General features: G+C 40.6%; 1 protein-coding gene and 1 pseudogene across 4 annotated transcripts in view; one reads left to right on the top strand and one right to left on the bottom strand.

Annotated features, from left to right (window-relative positions):
• CDK19 (cyclin dependent kinase 19) overlaps positions 1 to 21,569 on the top strand; it is a 215,930-nt gene that overhangs the window by 168,898 nt on the left and 25,463 nt on the right. For all 4 annotated transcript variants that reach the window (XM_008007334.3, XM_038001010.2, XM_008007336.3 and 1 more), the window contains 2 exons: positions 12,135 to 12,192; positions 18,670 to 18,801. In XM_008007334.3, the coding sequence (XP_008005525.1) occupies positions 12,135 to 12,192; positions 18,670 to 18,801 (190 nt within the window). The remainder of the gene's footprint in view (positions 1 to 12,134; positions 12,193 to 18,669; positions 18,802 to 21,569) is intronic.
• LOC103240993 (phosphoethanolamine/phosphocholine phosphatase pseudogene) lies at positions 2,702 to 4,381 on the bottom strand (annotated as a pseudogene).

Genomic DNA, 21,569 nt, shown 5'->3' with positions numbered 1-21,569 from the left:
AGTGTCTAAACAGTATATTCTTTAGCTTTGTCTGGTTTTAAGCTTTATGAAATGGCATCCTGTTCTATATAGTCTTAAATCTTGCTTTTTTTTACCCAACAAAATGCTTCTAAGATTTGAACATGTTTTTACATTTATTTGTAATTCAGTGATTTTTTTATTGCTATATTAAAATTCATTGTGTGACTCTACCACAGTTTTTTAAAAAATTACAATCTGGCATTTTTAAAAATGACATTACTGATTCCAAGGCTATATACAGTTGTTCCTTTTGCAAGGTCATGCCAAATTGTTTTCCAAAGAAGTTGTACCAACAACTATTCTGCCACTAGCTATGTACTGGAATTCTGACTGACCTGCTTCCTATTCAGTATTCTAAATTTTGAACCCATCTAGTAGGTATAAAATGGTATCTCATTGTGATCTTAATTTATATTTCCCTCATTATCGATGAGGTTGAACATCTTGTTATATGTGTATTGGTTAAACCTGTCTGTGCTTTAGTTAAATACCTGTTCAGACATTTTACCTGTTTTTCTATTTTGTTGTTTTTCATATTGACTTGTGGGAGTTCTTTATTTTGGATACTGAATCTTTGTTGCTTATATGTGTTGTGTATATTTCTGCCAGTTTGTGCTTTGTCATTTATTTGCTTTATCTTTTGATAATTGGAAGTTATTTTAATATAGCCAAATTTATCAGTCTTTTCTTTTATGATTAGGGTTTTTTTAATATCTTGTTTAAGAAATTCTTCCCTAACTTAGGATCAAAAAGATGTTCTATATTTTTCTCCAAAAGTTTTAAAGTTTTGCTTTTCACATCTGCCTAAAATTGATGTGTTTATGGTATGAAGATTCATTTAATTGATTTTTTCCACATTTGGATGACTTGTTGTACCAACACCATTTATTGAACAGATCCTCCTTTCTCTGCTGATCTCAGGTTTCCCTTCTCTTGGTACCATGATTCCATTGAGGGTCTCCGCTCTATCCCACTGATCAATTTGTTCCATAGGAGCAAAATCCCTGATGGGATTTTGATTGAAATTACTATAAATGGAATTTACAGATAAGTATGGGGAGAATCGATTTTTTTTTTTCTGTATTGATTCTTCTTATCTATATACATGGGTTAATTTATTTAAGACTTTTAAAATGTCATTTAAGATTAGGTTTCGGCCAGGCACGGAGGCCCACGCATGTAATCACAGCACTTTGAGAGGCCAAGGGGATCACGAGGTTAGGAGTTCGAGACCAGCCTGACCAACATGGTGAAACCCCATCTCTACTAAAAATACAAAAATTAGCCAGGTGTGGTGGCATGCGCCTGTAATCCCAGCTACTCAGAAGGCTGAGGCAGGAGAATCGCTTGAACCTGGAAGGCAGAGGTTGCAGTCAGCCAAGATAACGCCACTGCACTCCAGCCTGGGCGACAGCAAGACTCCGTCTCAAAATAAAAAGATAAGGTTTCATGGTGTTCTGCATACCAGTCTCGTACATTCTTTGATATATTTATTCCTAGACATTGTATGGTTTTTTTGTTTTTGTTTTTGTTTTTTTTTGTATGGTTTTTCTTGCTATAAAAGTGTTACCTTTGAAAAATTATATTCCCTAGCTCTTTTTTTCCTGGTATATAGAAATACAATTGACTCTTTCATTTTATTCAGTTAGCCAGACAGCTTGCTAAGCTCTGTTACTATTGCCAACAATTTGTCTGTAAATACTTCGGTTTTCTATGTAGATAATTATAGCATCTGCAAATAACAATACTTTTGTTTCTGCAGTCTATATGCCTTTAATTATTGTTTTATAGTACCAGGTTTATATTACAATGTTGATTTTAGAAGTGGTGATAGTAGGCATTCTTGTATTATTTCTGATTTTAAAGGAAATGCTTCTAATGTTTCCTTCTTAATTTTTTGGTGTGTGCCTCTTGTCAGGTTAAGGTAGATTTTTTCTAGCCTAACTTGCTGAAAATTTATCATGAATGGGTGTTAAATTCTATCACCTGTTTTTTTCCCCCAAGCATCTATCAAGATGATTTTGTCAGTTTCGTCTTTAGTCTGTTCATATGGTGATAAACTTACATAGATTTTCTCATATTAAGCCATTTGGATGGATTTCGTTTACTAATATTTTGTTAAATATTTTTACAACTATATGCATGAGTAAGGTTGGCCTGAAGTTTTTCTTTTTCATTCTTTGGTTTTGCTACCAACATTATATTGACCTTCTAGAATATGTTTGGAGCATTTCATCTTTTTCTGTTATGTGACAGTGTTTGAATCATATTGAAACAATCCGTTTCTTGAAAATTTTGAGAACTCGCCTTTAAAATCATCTGTGGTTGGTGTTTTCTCAGAAAGATTTTTAACTACAGTTTTAGTTTATTTAGCATTTCTTAGTTTCTTCAGTTTCTGTAATTCATTGTGAATCAATTTGTAGGTTACATTTTTTACTTTATTTACATTTTCAAATTAATAAAGTTATTCATGGGATTTTTAAATTTTTCTATTCTCTACTGGATCTAATGTAGTTTATTTGCACTTTTTCTCTTCTTGCTCCAATTGTCCCAAAGGCTTCGTAATTCTCTCTCTGGTTCATGGATTTCTACCTTTTATCTTCCCCCCCACCCCCGCCCCTCTTCACCTCCTTTGTAGTTCTAAAACACCAGAGGAAGGAGAGGCTTGGGTTTCACTGGTTCTGCTTAGAAACATCATAGCTTTCTATTCCATTGTTGGGGGGAGGGAGTGCGCGGAGGTCCCAGCCCACGAAGGCGACTTTGGTGATGTCCCTGGTCTCTTGCTGCATAGACGAGGCTGGGGTGCAAGGAGAGAGACGCCGTCGCACGCTTCGAGGTTACTGGCCGGCCAGACCCGAGCCGGACGGTGCGCTACCTCGTGTCACCACCAGGGGGCGATTGTTCCCTCTGGCTTTTCCTTTGGGGGTCTTAGAGGGGAGTGCAGGGGTAGGGAGGCAAGAGGGTATAGACAGCACAGAAATAGTGTGGGGTCGCGGTGGGTGAAACAAGATCGTGAAGGCCTGGGGCCATAGGCGGAGACCTTCCTCTGTCTCTGTGGGGAGTCCTTGCGGCCACGAGAATTTCAGGATCCTGGTTCCCCATAGAAGACTGGAGGGTGGCGGTCACACGGACTGAGGCAACAGTTACAGCGGCGGGAGATTTTCCTTCTCTCACCTGCCAGGGAGCTCCTTCTTACCACTTGGGAGGACCAGGAAGCACTGCTGCCTTCCAAGGTTTGTGCGCCACCCTGCGATGGGTCAGACGCCAGAACTCACCTATGCGCAGTGGAACGGGAGAGGCAGCCGAGGTGGGTTAACTGCATCGATAGGGACGGCTCTGAGCCCCTGTCCCTAAGCCCAGAAATGGACGAGTTTCCAGAAATTCCCAGAGGGTCATATAGCAAAGCCAAAGGGAAAAGGGAGTCGTAAAACTAACTTTATCTTTCCCGAATCCCCGCTCCCCGCCCCCTCCGCCGTTGGCCCGGGTGCCCCCCTGCAGGCGGCCGTACTCAGCACGACTTCAGCACCTTCAGTGACAGGTGGAGGCGCACGTCGGTTTCCCAGGGCACCACGCTGGCACGGAACCAGCTGGGCTCCGCCTTTTGGGCTTCCTGGATGAGGCGGTGCATGGGGTCGCCGCGGCGCGGGAAGGCCACGTCGCCGCCCGCTAGCAGCCCCATGGGGCAGAAGTCGTTGGCGCTGTCGCTCCTATGGAAGAGGCGCTCGAAGTGTACGCCGTCGTGGGCCCGCTCACGCAGGTAGTCGCTGAGCACCTTGTGGCTGCACATGTTGGCGGGGCAGCGCGTGCAACTGTGTGTGTGGGACGGCCACAGAGCCAGCTGTCCCCGCGGGTCGGACCCCGACTAGTTGCCGAGGATGCGGCGGAACAGGCTGTGGTGGCCGGTGGCGTGCAGCGCGCTCTCCATGCCAAAGGTGTTGGCATCAGAGATGAGAATCACCTCGAAGCAGGTGCCCTGCTTAGCCACAAACTGCAGTGGTCGCCCATGCCTGGCGACAAAGGGATGGCTTCGTAGATGGAGCGCAGGTCCCGCGACCGCGCACCCTGCTTGCCCAGGTACTTGAAGACATGCTGCATGTACTCCTAGAAGCTCATCGCGGTAGGTGGCTCGCAGGCTCTCCTGCAGCTGCTGGCCTGGCACGGTTCACACGATTGAGTCGTCACTGTTTTTGTCCACGGTAGTCTCGTCGAAGTCGACGGTCAGGAGGAAGCGCGGCCCGCCATGCGCGGCCATCCCGCGGTCCCTAGATAGGCACCGGAGGCCAGAAACTGGAAAACAGCTGCTCAGTGTCCATGCATCACTGTGGGCACCACCTGTAGGGACTCTGTTGGCCTCCAACCATCGTCAAGAGTTCGGGAATTGGAGGGGACGCAGTGTCTTATCCACCCCCGGATTTCTGGGCTCCGGCTCACGAGTCCCTCCAGTACCGAGGGACCACGGACGATGTGCGTCTGAACCGACCCCTCACTTGCCGCCGCCCCGCAATCCTACCCTTTATCTTTTTACTTCTACTTTCTTTTGGTTTATTCTGTTGAACTTTTCTCTCTTTCTCTATTTTTTAAACTTCTTGAGCACATAACTTATTATTCTCAGCCTTTCTCTCTTACTGACATAAATATTTAAGGCTATACATTTTCCTTGTAAGTACTGTATTAGATGCCTTCTACAAAGTTTTGGTAGATAGTATTTTCATTATTTCAGTTCTGAGTGTTTTAAACTTTTTACGGTTTCTCCTTTTACTCTGAATAATTTAGAAATATTTTAAAATTTTCAAATATATAGAGTTTTACATTTATAGTTTTGTAATTGACTTTCACCTTAATTGTATTGTGGTCTGAGAACATCGTCTGTTTGATAAAAAAAATTCTTGAAATTTCTTGAGAGCTGCTAGTATATGATCAGTATTTGTAAATGTTCCATGTGTGCTTGAGAAAAATGTGTACTGTCTAATTATTGGGTAGAAAGTTGTATATATGCTCTCTAGGTCATCCTAGTAAATTGTGTCCTTTGGATAGTCTGTATTTTACTAATCTTTTGTCTGTTTGACATATGAATAATTGAGAAAAGTATGTTATCATTGGCCTTTTTACTCCCTGAAGTTATATTAATTTTTGCTTCACATGATTATTATTATTATTATTATTATTTTGAGACGGAGTCTCGCTCTGTCGCCCAAGCTGGAGTGCAGTGGCCGGATCTCAGCTCACTGCAAGCTCCGCCTCCCGGGTTCACGCCATTCTCCTGCCTCAGCCTCCCGAGTAGCTGGGACGACAGGCGCCCGCCACCTCGCCCGGCTAGTTTTTTGTATTTTTTTAATAGAGACGGGGTTTCACCGTGTTAGCCAGGATGGTCTCGATCTCCTGACCTCGTGATCCACCCTTCTCGGCCTCTCAAAGTGCTGGGATTACAGGCTTGAGCCACCGCGCCCGGCCCACATTTATATTTTTTAAGTACGTAACAGGTTTAGGATTAATGCCTCTTCTTGGTGGGTGAATTGAACTTTGTATCCTTATATAGTGACCATCTCTAGCCTTGTTTTTTTTTTTTTGAAATTTTTAAATTTTTACAGGCACATAGTAGATTTCTACCCTTTATCTTCCCCTGCCTCCCACCCCGCTTCACCTCCTTTGTAGTTCTAAAACACCAGAGGAAGGAGGGGCTTGGGTTTCACTGGTTCTGCTTAAAAACATCATGGCTTTCTGTTCCATTGTTGGGGGGAGGGAGTGCGCGGAGGTCCCAGCCCGTGAGGGACTGGGTGTATAGTAGATGTGTATATTTATGGGTTACATGAGCTATTTTGATAAAGGCATGCAATGTGTAATAATCACAAGAGGGTAAATGGGGCATCCATCACCTCAAGCATTTATCCTTTGTGTTACAAACAATCCAATTCTACTCTTTTAGTTATCTTTAAAAGTACAGTTTAATTAGTGTTGACTGTAGTCACCCTGTTGTGCTATCAAATACTACTACTTATTTATTCTTTCTATTTTTTGTGCCCATTACAGCCCCAGTTCCTCCTCCCTCCTGCTCCTACTACCCTTCCCAGCCTCTGGTAACCATATTTCTACTCTCTGTCTCCATAAAGTCAATTTTTAAAAATTTTTCTTTCTTTCTTTTTTTTTTTTTTGAGATGAAGTCTCGCTCTGTCACCCAGGCTGGAGTGCAGTGGCCTGATCTTAGCTCACTGCAACCTCTGCCTCCCGGGTTAAAGCAATTCTCCTGCCTCAGCCTCCCGAGTAGCTGGGACTACAGGCACAGGCCATTGTGCCCGGCTAATTTTTGTATTTTTAGTAGAGGCAGGGTTTCACCATGTTGGCCAGGCTGGTCTCAAACTCCTGACCTCGTGATCCACCCACCTTGGCCTCCCAAAGTGCTGGGATTACAGGCGTGAGCCACCATGCCTGGCCAATTGTTTTAATTAAAAAAAAATTTTTTTTTTTAGAGATGGAGTCTCACTGTGTTGCCCAGGCTGGTCTTGAAATCCTGAGTTCAAGTGATCCTCCTGACTCAGCTTTGCAAAGTGCTGGGATCACTGTCCTGTCTTGGCTTTGCCTATAGAATAAATTCCAATTTCTTTAATGTGGTATTTTATTCCCAAAATAGTTTTCCAATTGCATTTCTACACCAAACATTCACTGTGCTTGTCACATCAAAATATATATAAACTCTCAATATGCCATGTCTGCGTATTTATGTGACTGTGTCCTTACCTGTAGGGTTCCATGAGCCTGAAAACTTTTTTGTTGTTGTTGTTGTTTATGCTTATCAAAATCTTAGTTATCCTTAGCTATAAACCCAAAATCTTAGTACCCCCTTTTTTATTTATTGAGCCACTTCACCCAGCCAGTTGTTTTAATTTTTAGCTTCCACAAATAAGTGAGAGCATACAAAGTTTGTCTTTCTGTGCCTGGTTTATTTCATATAACGTAATGATCTCCAGTTCTATCCTAATAATGTTTTTTTCTTAAAAGCTATTTTGTCTGATGTTACCATAGTTGACCCAGCTTTCCTTTGGCAGTTTGCCTAATATATCTTTTAACATCCTTTTACTTTCAGCTTTTATGGTTCTTACCTTTAGGTGGACCTCTTGTAAATAGCATGGATTTTGTTTTTAATCCAACATGGAAATACCTGTGTCTTTTAGCTGGAAAATGTATTGTTTTACTCATCAGGCCTAAGTTGGTAAGTGTTTCCTCCAGAAAGGGTTTGCTTTGGCTTCTACTGGTAGCATCTAGGTTTCCTTTAGTGCCCTTGAAGGTCTTGGTGATTGTGGGGTAGCAGGCTCAGCTTCCTTACCTTGCTGGTGGCCCTGGCCCAAGGCTCAGTGTCCTTGCTGCAGTGCATTATTGGCAGCTGCTCTCAGGCCTACCTTGCCTTTCCCTAACTCTCCAGCCACAAGGATACCTTATTTGGAGTGAGGGTAAAGTTTGTTATCTCTTATGCGATCCAGGATGCTTCAAGGAATATTTCCTTTCTTTTCCTTTTCCTCTCCTTTCCCTTTCCTCTGCTGTCTCTCTCTCCCTTTTCCCCCTTTCCTTCTCCCTTTTCCTCCTCTCGCCTTCTTTCCCCTTCCTGCCCCCTCCACTCCTCTCCTATCAAAGACAGGGTTTCTCCCAGCCTGGCCTCGAACTCCTCGGCTCAGGTAATCCTCCCACCTCAGCTTCTGGAGTAACTGGGATTCCAGGTATAGACCACCATGCCTGGTTTGTTTCTTATATAGCATATAGCTGTTCTGTTAAGGGCAGGGTCCATCAGAGCACCTAGTCAGCCATAATAACAGATGTGACAATCTTTTGTATTCGCTTTTTGTTTTCTTTTCCACGGTACTTATCAGTATATGATATGTTGTATACTTTGTATACTTATTTATTTATTGTCTTTCTCTTCTCACTAGACAGTAAGCTCCATGAGGGCAAAAATTTTTCCTGTTTTTGTTTTCTGCTCCTTCTGTAGCATCTAAATCACTGCCTGTTACTTAGTTTGTGATCAAACAATATTTGTTGAATGAATGAGGATTGAGAAGATGGTGTGAAAAGGCAATACCAAGTCTTGTGAACTCTTTTTTTTTTTTTTTTTTTTTTTTTGAGACAAAGTCTCACTCTTGTCGCCTAGGCTGGAATGCAGTGGTGCAATCTCGGCTCACTGCAACCTCTGCTTCCCAGGTTCAAGCGATTCTCCTGCCTCAGCCTCCTGAGTAAGTGGGATTACAGGCGTACACCACCATGCCTGGCTAATTTTTGTATTTTTAGTAGAGACGAGGTTTCACCATGTCGGTCAGGCTGGTCTCGAACTCCTGACTTCATGATCCACCCGCCTCAGCCTCCCAAAGTGCTGGGATTACAGGCATGAGCCACCGTGCCCAGCCAAGTCTTGAACCCTTACCTTGAAATGCTTTTGTATGTTCCTTTATGACCATTTTCACAAGTTAGGGTGCCCTTACTTTTCCCTAAACTATTTTAGCCACTTCAAACTGGTCTCTCTGTCTCTATTTTGTCATCCATCCATCCTTTCCAGTCATCCTTCATATGGCTATCAGACTTTCTTCCTAAATATAGATATGATTATCTCACTGTCCTGTCTTGGCTTGCCTATAGAATAAATTCTAATTTTTTAATTTTTTTATTTTTATTTATTTATTTGTTTATTTATTTTTGAGACAGAGTTTTGCTCTTGTTGCCCAGGCTGGAGTGCAATGGTATGATCTAGACTCACTGCAACCTCTGCCTCCTGGGTTCAAGCAATTCTCTTGCCTTAGCCTCCCAAGTAGCTGGGATTACAGGTGTGCACCACCACGCCCGGCTAAATTTTTTTGTATTTTTAGTAGAGATGGGGTTTCACCATGTTGTTCAGGCTGGTCTCAAACTCCTGATCTCAAGTGATCCACCCACCTCGGCCTCCTAAAGTGCTGGGATTACAGGCGTGAGCCACTGTGCCCGGCCTCTAATTTGCTTAATCTGGTATTTTATTCCCAATATAGTTTTTCAGTTGCATTTCTACACCAAACATTCACTGCTCTTGTCACATCAAAATATGTATAGGCTCTTAATATGCCATGTCTGTGTTTTTGTGTCCTTACCTGTGGGGTTCCATGAGCCTGAAAAGTTTTTTTTGTTGTTTATGCTTATCCAAATCTTAGTTATCCTCACTTAAAGTCATCCACAGTCATCTTCCTAAAGACTATACTGATGTTCAATGAAACGAATCATTCATTCCATGCAGTTTTTCTTTCTATATTGTTACTTTTCATAATCTGCCCTCTGCCTCCTCTCTTCTCCTTTCTTTTCTTCTTGTTGGAGTCTACTCTATTGCCCAGGCTAGAGTACAGTGGCGCAATCTCAGCTCACCTCAACATCCACCTCCAGGGTTCAAGCGATTCTCCTGCCTCAGCCTCCCAAGTAGCTGGGATTACAGGCGCACACCACCATGCCTGGCTAATTTTTGCATTTTTAGTAGAAATGGGGTTTCACCATGTTGACCAGGCCGGTCTTGAACTCCTGACCTCAGGTGATCCACATGCTTCCGCCTTCTAAAGTGCCTGGGATTACAAGTGTGAGCCACTGTGCCCAGCCTCTGCCTTGTAGTCTTCAAAGTTGTCTGTCTTTTCCTCCTGGATTTAAGTGCCTTAAAGTTAAGAACTTCATGTTTTATTTCTTGTTGTTTCCTAAAGGCCTGAAGTACAACACTTTATACATAATGGACCTTTGATAAATAGTTTTTTCTTTCTAGTAGGGTGAACCAATCTCATCTCATGTTTTCACGTATCACACTCCAGTGATAATAACTTTCAAATCCAAATCTTCCTTTTCTCATTCCTCTGGCTAGTATGACTTAGCCATCTCACATTTCTCAAACTCTTTCATTTTATTTATTATTTTTTGAGACGGGGTCTCACTTTGTTGCCCAGGCTTGAGTGCAATGGCACGATCACAACTCACTGTAGCCTCAACCTCCTGGGCTCAAGCAGTCCTCTCACTTCAGCCTCCCAAGTAGCTGGGACCACAAGCATGTGCCACCATGCCTGGATAATTTTTGTCTCTCCATGTTGCCTAGGCTGGTCTTAAACTCCTGGGCTTAAACGATCCTCCTGCTTCGACTTCCCAAAGTACTGGGATTACAGGTTTGAGCTACCATGCCTAACCATTTTTCAAGCTCAATATGTTGTCTCCTCTTTATTGTTCCTTATTTTTAAACCATTTCCTCTTACGACTTTTCTATGTCCATAAAAGGCACCATTATTCTTCCAGTCACATAAACTTAAAACCTTGGTAAAATCTTTACCACCCTTTTTCTTACTCTTAACTTAAGCCAGTCACAAAGTCCTGTTAATTTTCTCCTCTAAAATGCTTCTCAGCTCCATACCTCCCTCGCCATTTCTGCTGACAAGCCATTGGACAGAGCTCTTACCACCCCACACCCAGTTCCACTTCCTCCTCCTCTCCTATAAACTCACTGACTGTAATATAATGGTCCAATTACTTCACTTGGCATTTTAGACTATCCAGAGTCTAGGTTCATCCTACTATTCTTAACATGAGCCCTTTTCAGAATATTTTTTTTGTTTTGTTTTGTTTTGTTTTTTTGTGACAGGGTCTTGCTCTGTTACCCAGGCTGGAGTGCAGTGGCATAATCATGGCTCATGGTAGTACCCTGGTAGCCTCAATCTCCTGGACTCAAGCAATCCTTCCACCTCAGCCTCCTGAGTAGCTGGGACTCCAGGTGCATGCCACCACACTAGGCTATTTAAAAAAATTATAGAAACAGAATCTCACTGTTTTGTGTTTTGCCCAGGCTGGCCTTGAACTCCTAGACTCAGGTGATCCTCCCGCCTCGGCCTCCCAAAGTCCTGGGATAACAGGTGTGAGCCACTGCACCTGGCCGAAGTCAGACTTCTGTGTCTTATGCATACCTGGTCATATCCTTTTTCCACTCCTTGTGGTGTCCTTGCCCTTCCTCTGCTCTGCCATGATGGTTCCTGTTCATTTTCATATCCGTCTAATGGACACCATTCCCACTTCCATTCCCAATGAACATTTCCCTTAATGGAATCTTTAATTCATCACTTCCTCCTTTGAATTAGTTTTTTTAGTGCTTTTTGTTTTCATTGAAACATTTTTAACAATCAGCAAATTGAAAGGGATCTTTAAAGTAATTCAGCTTAATCTTGAACCCAAGACCTCAGTCTTCTCTGTAACTCATACGTGGCACTAGCATCTAATATTATACAATGCTTCTTAGTTTTCTTTCTACTTATGTAGTAAGCATCTGGAGGTTAGGAACTTGGTTTTTACTGTGCTTTTGTTTTCCCTCTTAAAGCTTGGCATGGTTCTTTATCCTTAGAAGATACTAAAAATACATTTGTTGATTGAATAAATTAATCCAATAAGTTAAAAACACATACATTTTCCTCCGAAGACTTTACAAAGGAGACTCACTCTCTCCCCCTTCCAAAGCCTGTCTCAACAGTTTCTCTGTTTCCAAGTGTCTATAGATAAGGGTGACTGAAAATATGGTAGATACATTTGCAGCCCACTCTTTTCTTTTTATAGTTCTGTATTAGTCTTGGTTTTTATTTTCCTACATCTTGAAATTATATTTGGAATTTCTTTCTTTTGCATGTATGATAGCTGATGCATGAATTTTAATAGAGTTGTTGAATGCTGATCATGTTTTTCTATGGTAGTTTAGAAATATTTAGGAAGGAATATTCCATTCGACTTATTCACATGAAGGCGATTATGTTGTGGTTTGAAATTTTATATAAAATTTTTCAACCACATAAACTCTGTGCAGGTTTAAAAATTATTAGTTTTTTCTATGGGATGAATAGAAGTGATAGCTTTAATTGCTTTGTAATTATTTGTATGATACAATTTTGCAAATAAGGTGTGTTTCCATAGCAAGGATGTTTATATAAAGTTAGTGCTGACTTCAATTATGTCAAATGCTTTAACTATGTAGAGGACGCTTAATATTTGATTTAGTTTTGATGAAAATACAGAAATGATTTCTCATATGATAAGAACTTTTGTCCATTTTAGAGCATGTCAAAAGAATAAACATGGTAATTTGAATGCTCTATTTTTATTTCTAGAAACCAGCAAATATCCTAGTAATGGGAGAAGGTCCTGAGAGGGGGAGAGTCAAAATAGGTAGGTAATTATTCCTAAAATAATTTATTTAAAAACTGAAGTTAACTGCAAAGGTGGTTTCCCCTCTTAATGCCCTTATTTAGGTAGTTAATTTTAAATTTACTTTCTCTTATTATTGTTAGAAAAGATATTGGAAAATGTAGAAAGATAGTCTACAAAACTCCTAGGCTTTTTCCCAAAATAAGATTCTTTAGTTCTAAGTTGAGGCATCACTGGAAATTGACAAGTAAGTTCATAAAAGCATTCGATTCCCATACAATAACCCAAGCATGTGTTTATGTCACCACCACTGCCCTGCACAGCTACCTTAAATATAATCCTCTAAATCTTACCTTTGTTTCAGGTTTACCAAATATTCTCTTCCTGAATATTTTCCTCCCTACCCTGAGTGAATTCATTTAAACCTTCACAGGTTCTCCCTACGTCACCACACCTGGCCTGCATGTCTTGAGCCAAGTACTAACATATCTTTGCCAAATGGATATATATGTTTACAGACTCTCTTAGCTACCTCTCTTCAATTGAGGCACTAGCAGGAATCTTATTTGTATATTAAGATTTCCTTTGTAATCCTGAATGTTCTAAAAAATAATCAGCATCATTTATACCTATTACATATTTGGGGAGAAGATGAGCTAATAAATGCTTTATTCTAATTTCTTTTTTTGAGACAAGAGTGTCTCTCTCTGTTGCCCAGGCTGGAGTGCAATGGTATGATCTTAGCTCACTGCAACCTCCGCCTCCTGGGTTCAAGCAATTTTCCCTGCCTCAGTCTCCCAAGTAGCTGCGACTCCAGGCTCCCGCCAGCATGCCTGGTTAATTTTTTTGTGTATTTAATAGAGATGGGGTTTCACCATGTTGGCCAGGCTGGTCTTGAACTCCCGACCTCAGGTGGTCTGCTTGCCTTGGCCTTCCAAAGTGCTGGGATTACAGGCATGAGTCACCACGCCCAGCCTATTCTAATTTCTTTTACTAGAAATTATATTTATTGAAAGTTGAATGCTTTTTAGAAATATGTTAAAATGTATTCATCAGCCTGATTTCTTTGCTATTAGAATATACCATGCTAAAGGTGATGTAAAATTGTGCTCACTTGACCTGCTACAAATTCATGCTGCCCTATTTCAAGCCTGCCCTGCTGTTTGGTTTTCTACTTCCTCAGTTAACTCCCTAGCCCAGTTGCTAAAGAAGCTGTTCTAAACCAACCCTTTTCTTTAAACACCTCTATCCTAAATTTGCTGAGATTATCAGATTCATTCAAAAGTTTGATGTTAATTAAGTAGCTGGTAGCTTTCTTTCTCTTCCCTCCTCCACTTCCACCATACTTTCTCACTTGTCTCGTTATTTTACTCTTGCACACCTTTTCTTAGAGGCATTTATTGAGTTCCTATTTTTTGCCAGATACAGGTGAAAGGGAGGTAAAGGATGGTCTCTTCTGTGAGAGACAGTAAAATGAACAGTTTACTATACATTGCAATAGGTACTTTCATATGTTACCTCATTTATTTTACAGAACCACCCTCTGAAGATAAGGAAGACAATATTTAGAGAGGTTGTAGCTTCCTCAGCCTGTCAAAGCTAGAACTTGAATTCCAAGTCCTGAGGCTCTTTCCCTACAAACATCCCTGCGTAGTGATATCAGAGCTGTCTGGTGTGACCTCACTGACCTCTACTCTTTGGCTGTACAGCCCTGCCCTTGAGAAAGCCTCTATGAAGGAGAGACTTTCCCTTCCTAAGTCCTATCTACTAGTGCCCTTCGTAGCTTCTAAACGTCTTCCTACCTTAACTAAACTCCTCATAGTACTGCCATTTTCCCCTTCTCAAGTTTCTCTTTTTCACCTTTAAACCTTCATCGTCCTCTTCCCAATTTAAAATAAATCTTGTATCTATCTTGTTTTCTTTAGCACTTGTTCTATTCATTTCCCTTTTTGTTCCTCTACTTTTAGAACACATGATGTTCTACTTACTCTAATTTGTTATAATTTGGCCTCTAATTCTATCCCTCTATCAAAAGTCCTCTCTAAAAGGACACCTGTGACCTTTGCCTTACCAAATCAAGTGGCCTGTATTAATCACCTTTCTCCTTTACTGCAGTAAACCATTTGTTCTTCTGACAGTCTGACTTTGAGGGTGTCTTCTCCCTTGGTCTATATGACATACCATAATTCAATTTTTCTACCTCCCACTTTTGCTGTGACTTTGCATTTTATTCATTCTTGCCTCTTACTCCTACTAACCTATTGTTTCCAGGCACTGGCTTAGGACATGGCCTCCCTCTAAAATTACTTCTTTAGGAAATTGATAAGTTGTGGCCTCAGGATCATGGATTTATGAAAATGATTCTAAGATCTTGATACCAGAGTCTAATCTCTCACCCTAGCTGAAGTCTTTATTTCTATTTGGATATCTTGCTGGTAACTTACCCTCCATTGTCCCAAACCAAATTCACCATCATCATCTTGTCTTCCCCTTGTTTGTTCCATTCATCACCTTTCTCCCAGTCACCCAAATCTAATTTCTTCTCTTAGTACTCCTTAACATAAAATTCTGTACTCTGGCCGGGCCACTTAGTTACGTCACTATTAAGAGTTTTAAGATTGTAATTCTACCAAGATTAGGGATAAAACCAGGGTTAAAAATAAGAAATAATTAATGATAAAGATCTAGTGGACAATCAAGATAGTTTATTAAATGGATTTTAAATTTTGTTTTAGTAGCCACTATTTTTTTTTTAAACAGTAATACTAATGCCTATGCCTAATGATTTGATACAGTGTTCTTTTTTGGCTTAAAAGAAAAGGATAGTTGGGCTGGGCATGGTGGCTCATGCCTGTAATCCCAGCACTTTGAGAGGCCAAGGTGGGCATATCACCAGATAAAGAGATCGAGACCATCTGGCCAACATGGTGAAACCCCGTCTCTACTGAAAATACAAAAATTAGCTGGGCATGGTGGTGTATGCCTGTAATCCCAACTACTTGGGAGGCTGAGGCAGGAGAATCGCTTGAACGCAGGAGGCGGAGGTTGCAGTGGGCCGAGATAGCACCACTGCACTCCAGCCTGGACAACAGAGCAAGACTCCATATCCAGGGGGCGGTGGTGGGGCAAGGGAGTGGGTAAGAAAAGGATAGTTGCATGGAAAACACATTTTGCCCTTTGCTATATCTGAGCCTTCCCATTCTCAGCAACCTAAAAACTTCCCAAGCCTTACCTAAAATGCTCATTGCCTTCCTCTTTTGCTGTTCAAAGTAATTCATCCTTCAGGATCCAGCCCAAGTCCCACTTTCAATTTAGTCTGCTTTTACAAATGTTTATTGTACATTGTTCCAGATAACATAATAAAGGAGAAATACACCTTCCCCCAGGGAACTTAGCATCTAGTAGAAACCGGTAACAACTTCCTTTATTCTCACAGTACTTATCACTTTTTTGCTTCTACTATGTATATTTTGTCATCTTACCTTCATGTAAGTTCCTTAGTGGTAGACCTTGTTTGTTGCTGCTTTTCATCATTTGATACTAATTAGCACCCACACCAGAATTTTACTACCCTTATCCGTGAACTGGAACAATTTCATCCATGTGTAATTTTAGAAAGTCAACTGTTACAGTAATCTTTAGGCTAATTACCTTTTGTCTAAATTAGTAATTATTTGAAAAGTAGTTTGAAACTCTTTTAAAGTTTATAAAATACATGGGAATTATTTTTAAAAGTATCTATTTTTTCCTTCTGGCCTTGATTTCATCTGTGAGTGAATATATGAGGCTTAGGTAAAACTTAGGAGGTAGAGAATAACGGGAGAAATATTGGCTTTAGCTAACTTCACTTTAAAATGTTTTTCAATGGATGAAACAGCATTCCATCATATTACTTTGTCATCAACAACAATTAGCATTTATTAAATATATAAAACAGTACCTTGAATATTGTGTAATATTGTAGAATAATAGGTGTAATAGTGGCAGAATGAACTTGAATGTTTTTGTTTGGTATAGGGAAATGTAGTTTAAAAAGAGTAGGCATCAGCACAGGCTTCCTTTGGATAGCTTTAGTTTTTAAGAGCTCGATACTCCAAAGCATTCCCAAAACAGTCTTACAAATTATTCAAAATCCAAAGAAACAGAATCACTACAGGCTGGGCTCAGTGGCTCATGCCTGTAATCCCAGTCCTTTGGGAGGCTGAGGCAGGCAGATCACTTGAGGTCAGGAGTTCATGACCAGCCTGGCCAACCTGGTGAAACCCCATCTCTGCTAAAATACAAAAATTAGCCAGGCGTGGTGGCATGTGCCTGTAATCCCAGCTACTGGAGAGGCCGAGGCAGGAGAATCACTTGAACCTAGGAGGTAGAGGTTGTAGTGAGCTGAGATGGCGCCACAGCACTCCAGCCTGGGCAACAGAGTGAAACCCCATCTCAAAACAGAAACAACAAAACAAAAACCCAAACTTTCTATAAATTAAAAAGATTTTTTGCCTATTCTGCTATGTAAATGTAAATTACAATTTTAATGTATGTTATACCATAGCACATTAGTTTTAGATTAAATGACACTCTGTGGTTGAAAATTTTATGTGCATTTATGCATTTTATAGTACACTGGGACCCCTTATACTATCAAAATTGGTTATATATATTATGTATTCAAATTACAGAGGCTTATTCTTGTGACTTTGCCTTTGTGACTTGCAATTATCATGTGTATAATTTGTTGGGTGTCAGATTTAGTAGTTAAGAAGGTAACTCCTAAATTATAACATGGTTTTTGTTTGAGTACCGGCATCTTTATTTACTATCCCTGTGACCATAGACAAGTCATTTAACTGCTTTGGGCCTTAGATTCTTCATCTCTGAAATAGGGAGCAAAATACTGATTAAACCATTATTCTTATGAGGGTTCAATGAGGTGAAATATGATGTATATGAAAGCCATTTGTAAATTGCAAAGGACTTTGTAGATAAAAGGTATTTATTATTTATGATATCTTAAGAAAATTAGTTTCCAGGATCTTATTGCAGTAGTAATTTTTTTTTTACTACTTTTATATACCCCTAATATTTCAACTGATTAGCTTTGGTTTAGAGCTTTGTTAAATGCTGAATTACAACAAATTATCTTTTATGTGTTCTGTGTATGTTCTTGAAAACATGCATGTGATGTGCTGATTACCATTCAGCAACTGGCTCTCTGGAGCAAAAAATGTCCCAATTTGTAGCATTTGCTGTTTTCCATGTTGTCGATACTTCTACCATAGCCAATTCCAAATCACCAGTATACTGTCATTGAATGCAGAATTGGAAAAAGATGTGTATATATCAGCTCTTGTGAGTTTGTTGGATCTGACTGCAGCACACACTGAACTAAGACATAGTCAGGTTTTGTTTGTTTGTTTCGAGACAGAGTCTTGCTCTGTCTCTTGTTTGTTTTGAGACAGTCTTGCTCTGTCACCCAGGCTGAAGTGCAGTGGCGCAGTCTCAGCTCACTGCAACCTCTGCCTCCTGGGTTCACGTGATTTTCCTGCCTCAGCCTCCTGAGTAACTGGGACTACAGGTGCATGCCACCACACCCAGCTAATTTTTGTATTTTTAGTAGAGATGGGGTTTCACCATGTTGGCCAGATGGTCTTGATTTCTTGACCTCATGATCCTCCTGCCTTAGCCTCCCAAAGTGGTGGAATTACAGGTGTGAGCCACCGCGCCTGGCCACAGTCAGTTTTTAGATGTATAAGCATACAGAAGTCATCAATCAGGGAGACTTTTGAATTGTTTATATTTCAAAAACACTTAAGAACCTTTTTATAACTGTCTGTGAACGCCAGGAATCTGAAGTCAGACCTGGATTCTAATTCTGCCTCTGCACTTACTAGCTGTGTGACCTTAGGCAAATCAGATTATCTTTTTTGGGGAGCAGGGGATGGAGTCTCACTCTGTCACCCAGTCTGCAGTACAGTGGTATGATCTTGGCTCACTGCAACCTCCACCTCCTGGGTTCAAGCAGTTCTCCTGCCTCAGCCTCCCAAGTAGCTGGGATTACAGGCGTGCACCACCATGCCCAGCTAATTTTTGTATTTTTAGTAGAGATGGTGTTTCACCATGTTGTGCAGGCGGTCTCTAACTCCTGACCTCAGGTGATCCGCCCACCTCGGCCTCCCAAAGTGCTGGGATTATAGGCGTGAGCCACCACGCCAGCCCAGAATATCTTTAAGCTTCAATTTCTTCATCAGTAAAACAGGCACAATAATAGTATCTACTTCTGATGGTAGATAATAAAGGTAAATGAAATAATTCCTTTCTGGTACCTGGTGTAGACCTCTGGTTAAAAAGGGAGGAAAAGGATTACTTTATAAGGTCAGCAGCTATTGTTGTCAACCTTGCATGGTTCTAATAATGCATGTCAAACTGAATTTTATACTTGATCTTAGCCAAAAGGGCGAGAAACGATCAAACTGAATTTTATGTTAATTTATTTTATTTTTTTAGCTGACATGGGTTTTGCCAGATTATTCAATTCTCCTCTAAAGCCACTAGCAGATTTGGATCCAGTAGTTGTGACATTTTGGTATCGGGCTCCAGAACTTTTGCTTGGTGCAAGGCATTATACAAAGGCCATTGGTAAGTTGGTCTAAAATGATTTACTATCTTGGCATCTAACGATCATAAATGTAAAATGGTATAATAATAAAGCTACTTGATAAAAACCATTTTATACATTTTTGTAAAAGTCCTATTGTCTTCTGTATTCCTAGATTTCTGGTAGATTTGTATTCTTAACTGTATAGGAGAATATGGTTATTTTAAAAGAAGAAAACATTTTCTTTCAGAGAATAGAGGTATCAGTATCTGATCCTGTTGAGTTGCTATGGAAACAATAACATGCACATTTTATTTTGTACTTAGTAGCTGTTGATCAGAAGAACTGGAGAGAAGTTTAGAATTGTTTTCTTCACAAAATGAAAAACAAAAACAGGAGTAGTGCAGTATTGGAAAGAACCCCTTCTATTTGGGGAAAAGTTAGTCACATCGTTTAAGCAAGAAGCAATACAACTAATCTTTCTGTCTTGCCATTACGGTTATGAGAATGGCAGTTTCTCCATTAAGGTAGGAAATAGAGTCTGGGTAGATTAGCTGTGCTCAGCATCTTGCCATCTCATCAAGTCAAAAAAAAACTGAGTAAGAAAATCTGTTGTAAACACACTCTCTGTAGGATTTAAAGTCTGCCTCAGAACAGTGGCTTCAGAGATTTGCTACCTGGTGACTGCAGTATCCTCAGACGGCCCAGCTGCGAATGGAGGGAGTCATTAGGAGCTGACCCTCCTCAAACCTAGAGATTTCTTTAAAGGAAGGAAAAGAAGAGAGTAGGGCAGAGTACATTGTAGCTGTTAGAAGGGCTAGTTCTACAAGGTATCCAAATTTCCTAAGTATATTTCTTTAAATTTTCCTTATTGAATTTTCTGTTTACTGGCATTAGTTGCATATCAGTTTTGGCTATCTTTAGCTGCTTTTGTTGAATTCTATTTAATAAAGGCATTGCAAGTATAAAGTTATTAAAAATAGATAAGCACAATCCTTTCTCTGCTAAACAAGCTTATGAAAAACCTGGTGACATCCAAAGAACTGCAAAGGAAATTCTCACATTTGGAAAGATTAGACCGATAATTAGCCTACTCATGGGTTAAAGAAAGAAAACAAAAATTAAAATATAGTAAGTCCTCATTCATCAAGACGTCTGATTTCTGCAAAACTCAGACACCAGAGCACATTTAGATTTTGTCCAGAGACAGAGACTCTAGTACAGTGCTGGGACATTGTAAATTACTGATAAATGCTGCTGAATAGTTTTTTTAAATTAGTGAAAAATCCTCTGAGTAGACTGGTATGTGTTTGACAGTAGAGGAATGTGAGAGTGACATCAGACCCTTACCTGTGCAGCTGGGCCTCTGGTAAGGCAGCAGAGCAGAGGCTACCAAGGCCAGGTGTCATCAGTGGGCAATGGCAGCTGTCTGCAAAAGGTGAGGAAAGAACTACGGACAGCAATGGAAGGGATGGAATGGCCCTGAGAGTGAGGAGCTAACACCAGAGCCTGCCTGTGTACATTCTAACCAGTGATTTTTACTATGGAGCTGTATTTTTGAGACTTTTAGAATTGTAAGTTTGTTTTTTCTGTCATTTAGGTCTCTCCTTACCCACTGTTGAAAACAGTCAAATCCCTTAGACAACCTCAGAAGGAACCAGAGGATAGGAAGAGACTGAAAGTAAGCCAGGGAAGGAAAGAGTGTTAGTTGAAAGTAACAGGTGATGCCTTAGAACAGGTTAATGACAGATAACCCAGGGCACGAGGAAGGGAGAAGAGGATGCAGTCTCCGCAGAAATCCATATGCCTTAGGCTTAATCCAAACACCAGGACAGTCTATATCTAGAAGGGAGATTTCCATTAGGAAAAGGCACATTCAGTCAAAACCTTCTGTTAAGCTAAATGACTCCCCACCAATGTCTGTCCCACTCTCAGAGAATCTAACACAGCAGGTCCATGCCCTTAGGTAGATGATTCTGTTGTGCGTGACCCATATACTTTGAGAGCCCACACTCTGAGAAGCACAGTTTTATGAATATTTTCTGATTTACTTTTCTCTTGTTGAAATGAAAATAGATGCTTTTTTAAAATAAATGTATTGGATATGAATTGAAAACCAATTATGCTTCTTATTCCTCAGGGTAAGGAAAAATGAAATTGAATTTTAACTGGCTTGTAACTTACTTGCTCAGTAAATGAAATTTACCGCTTAAAGATAAAAACATAATCACTAATTTCTAATTTTAGTCAGTTCCTAATTACCCATTCTGGATAGAAGGTAGGAGAAAGTTAAGACAGAAAGAAAGAGTAGTGCCCAAATCAGATATCTTAGGGCTTCAGATATGTTAATAGCAGACATTTATAGGTACATACTTACTCACTTTTTCATACTCTTCTCCGTACATGGTCCATGTTAGAAATGAGTACTTAGGGACGGGCAAGGTGCCTCACGCCTGTAATCCCAGCACGTTGGGAGACCGAGGCAGATGGATCACTTGAGGTCAGGAGTTCAAGACCAGCCTGGCCAATGTGGTGAATTCCTGTCTCTACCAAAAATACAAAAATTAGCTGGGCGTGGTGGCACACACCTGTAATCCCAGCTACTCAGGAGGCTGAGGTGAGAGAACTACTTGAATCCAGGAGGCAGAGGTTGTAGTGAGCCAATAGCGCACCACTGCCCACCTGCCTGGGCGACAGGGCAAGTCTCTGTCGAAAAAAGAAATGAGTACTTTGATTCAGGGCATAGAAAAAAGAGAGTTTGATTATTTGATATCAGTGGAGGTTTATGGAGTGACATTTAGTGGGGGAG

The sequence above is a fragment of the Chlorocebus sabaeus genome, chromosome 13, assembly GCF_047675955.1.
Source record: "Chlorocebus sabaeus isolate Y175 chromosome 13, mChlSab1.0.hap1, whole genome shotgun sequence".
In the NCBI taxonomy this organism is placed as follows: domain Eukaryota; kingdom Metazoa; phylum Chordata; class Mammalia; order Primates; family Cercopithecidae; genus Chlorocebus; species Chlorocebus sabaeus.
This window is presented reverse-complemented; position numbering and strand designations above follow the sequence as displayed.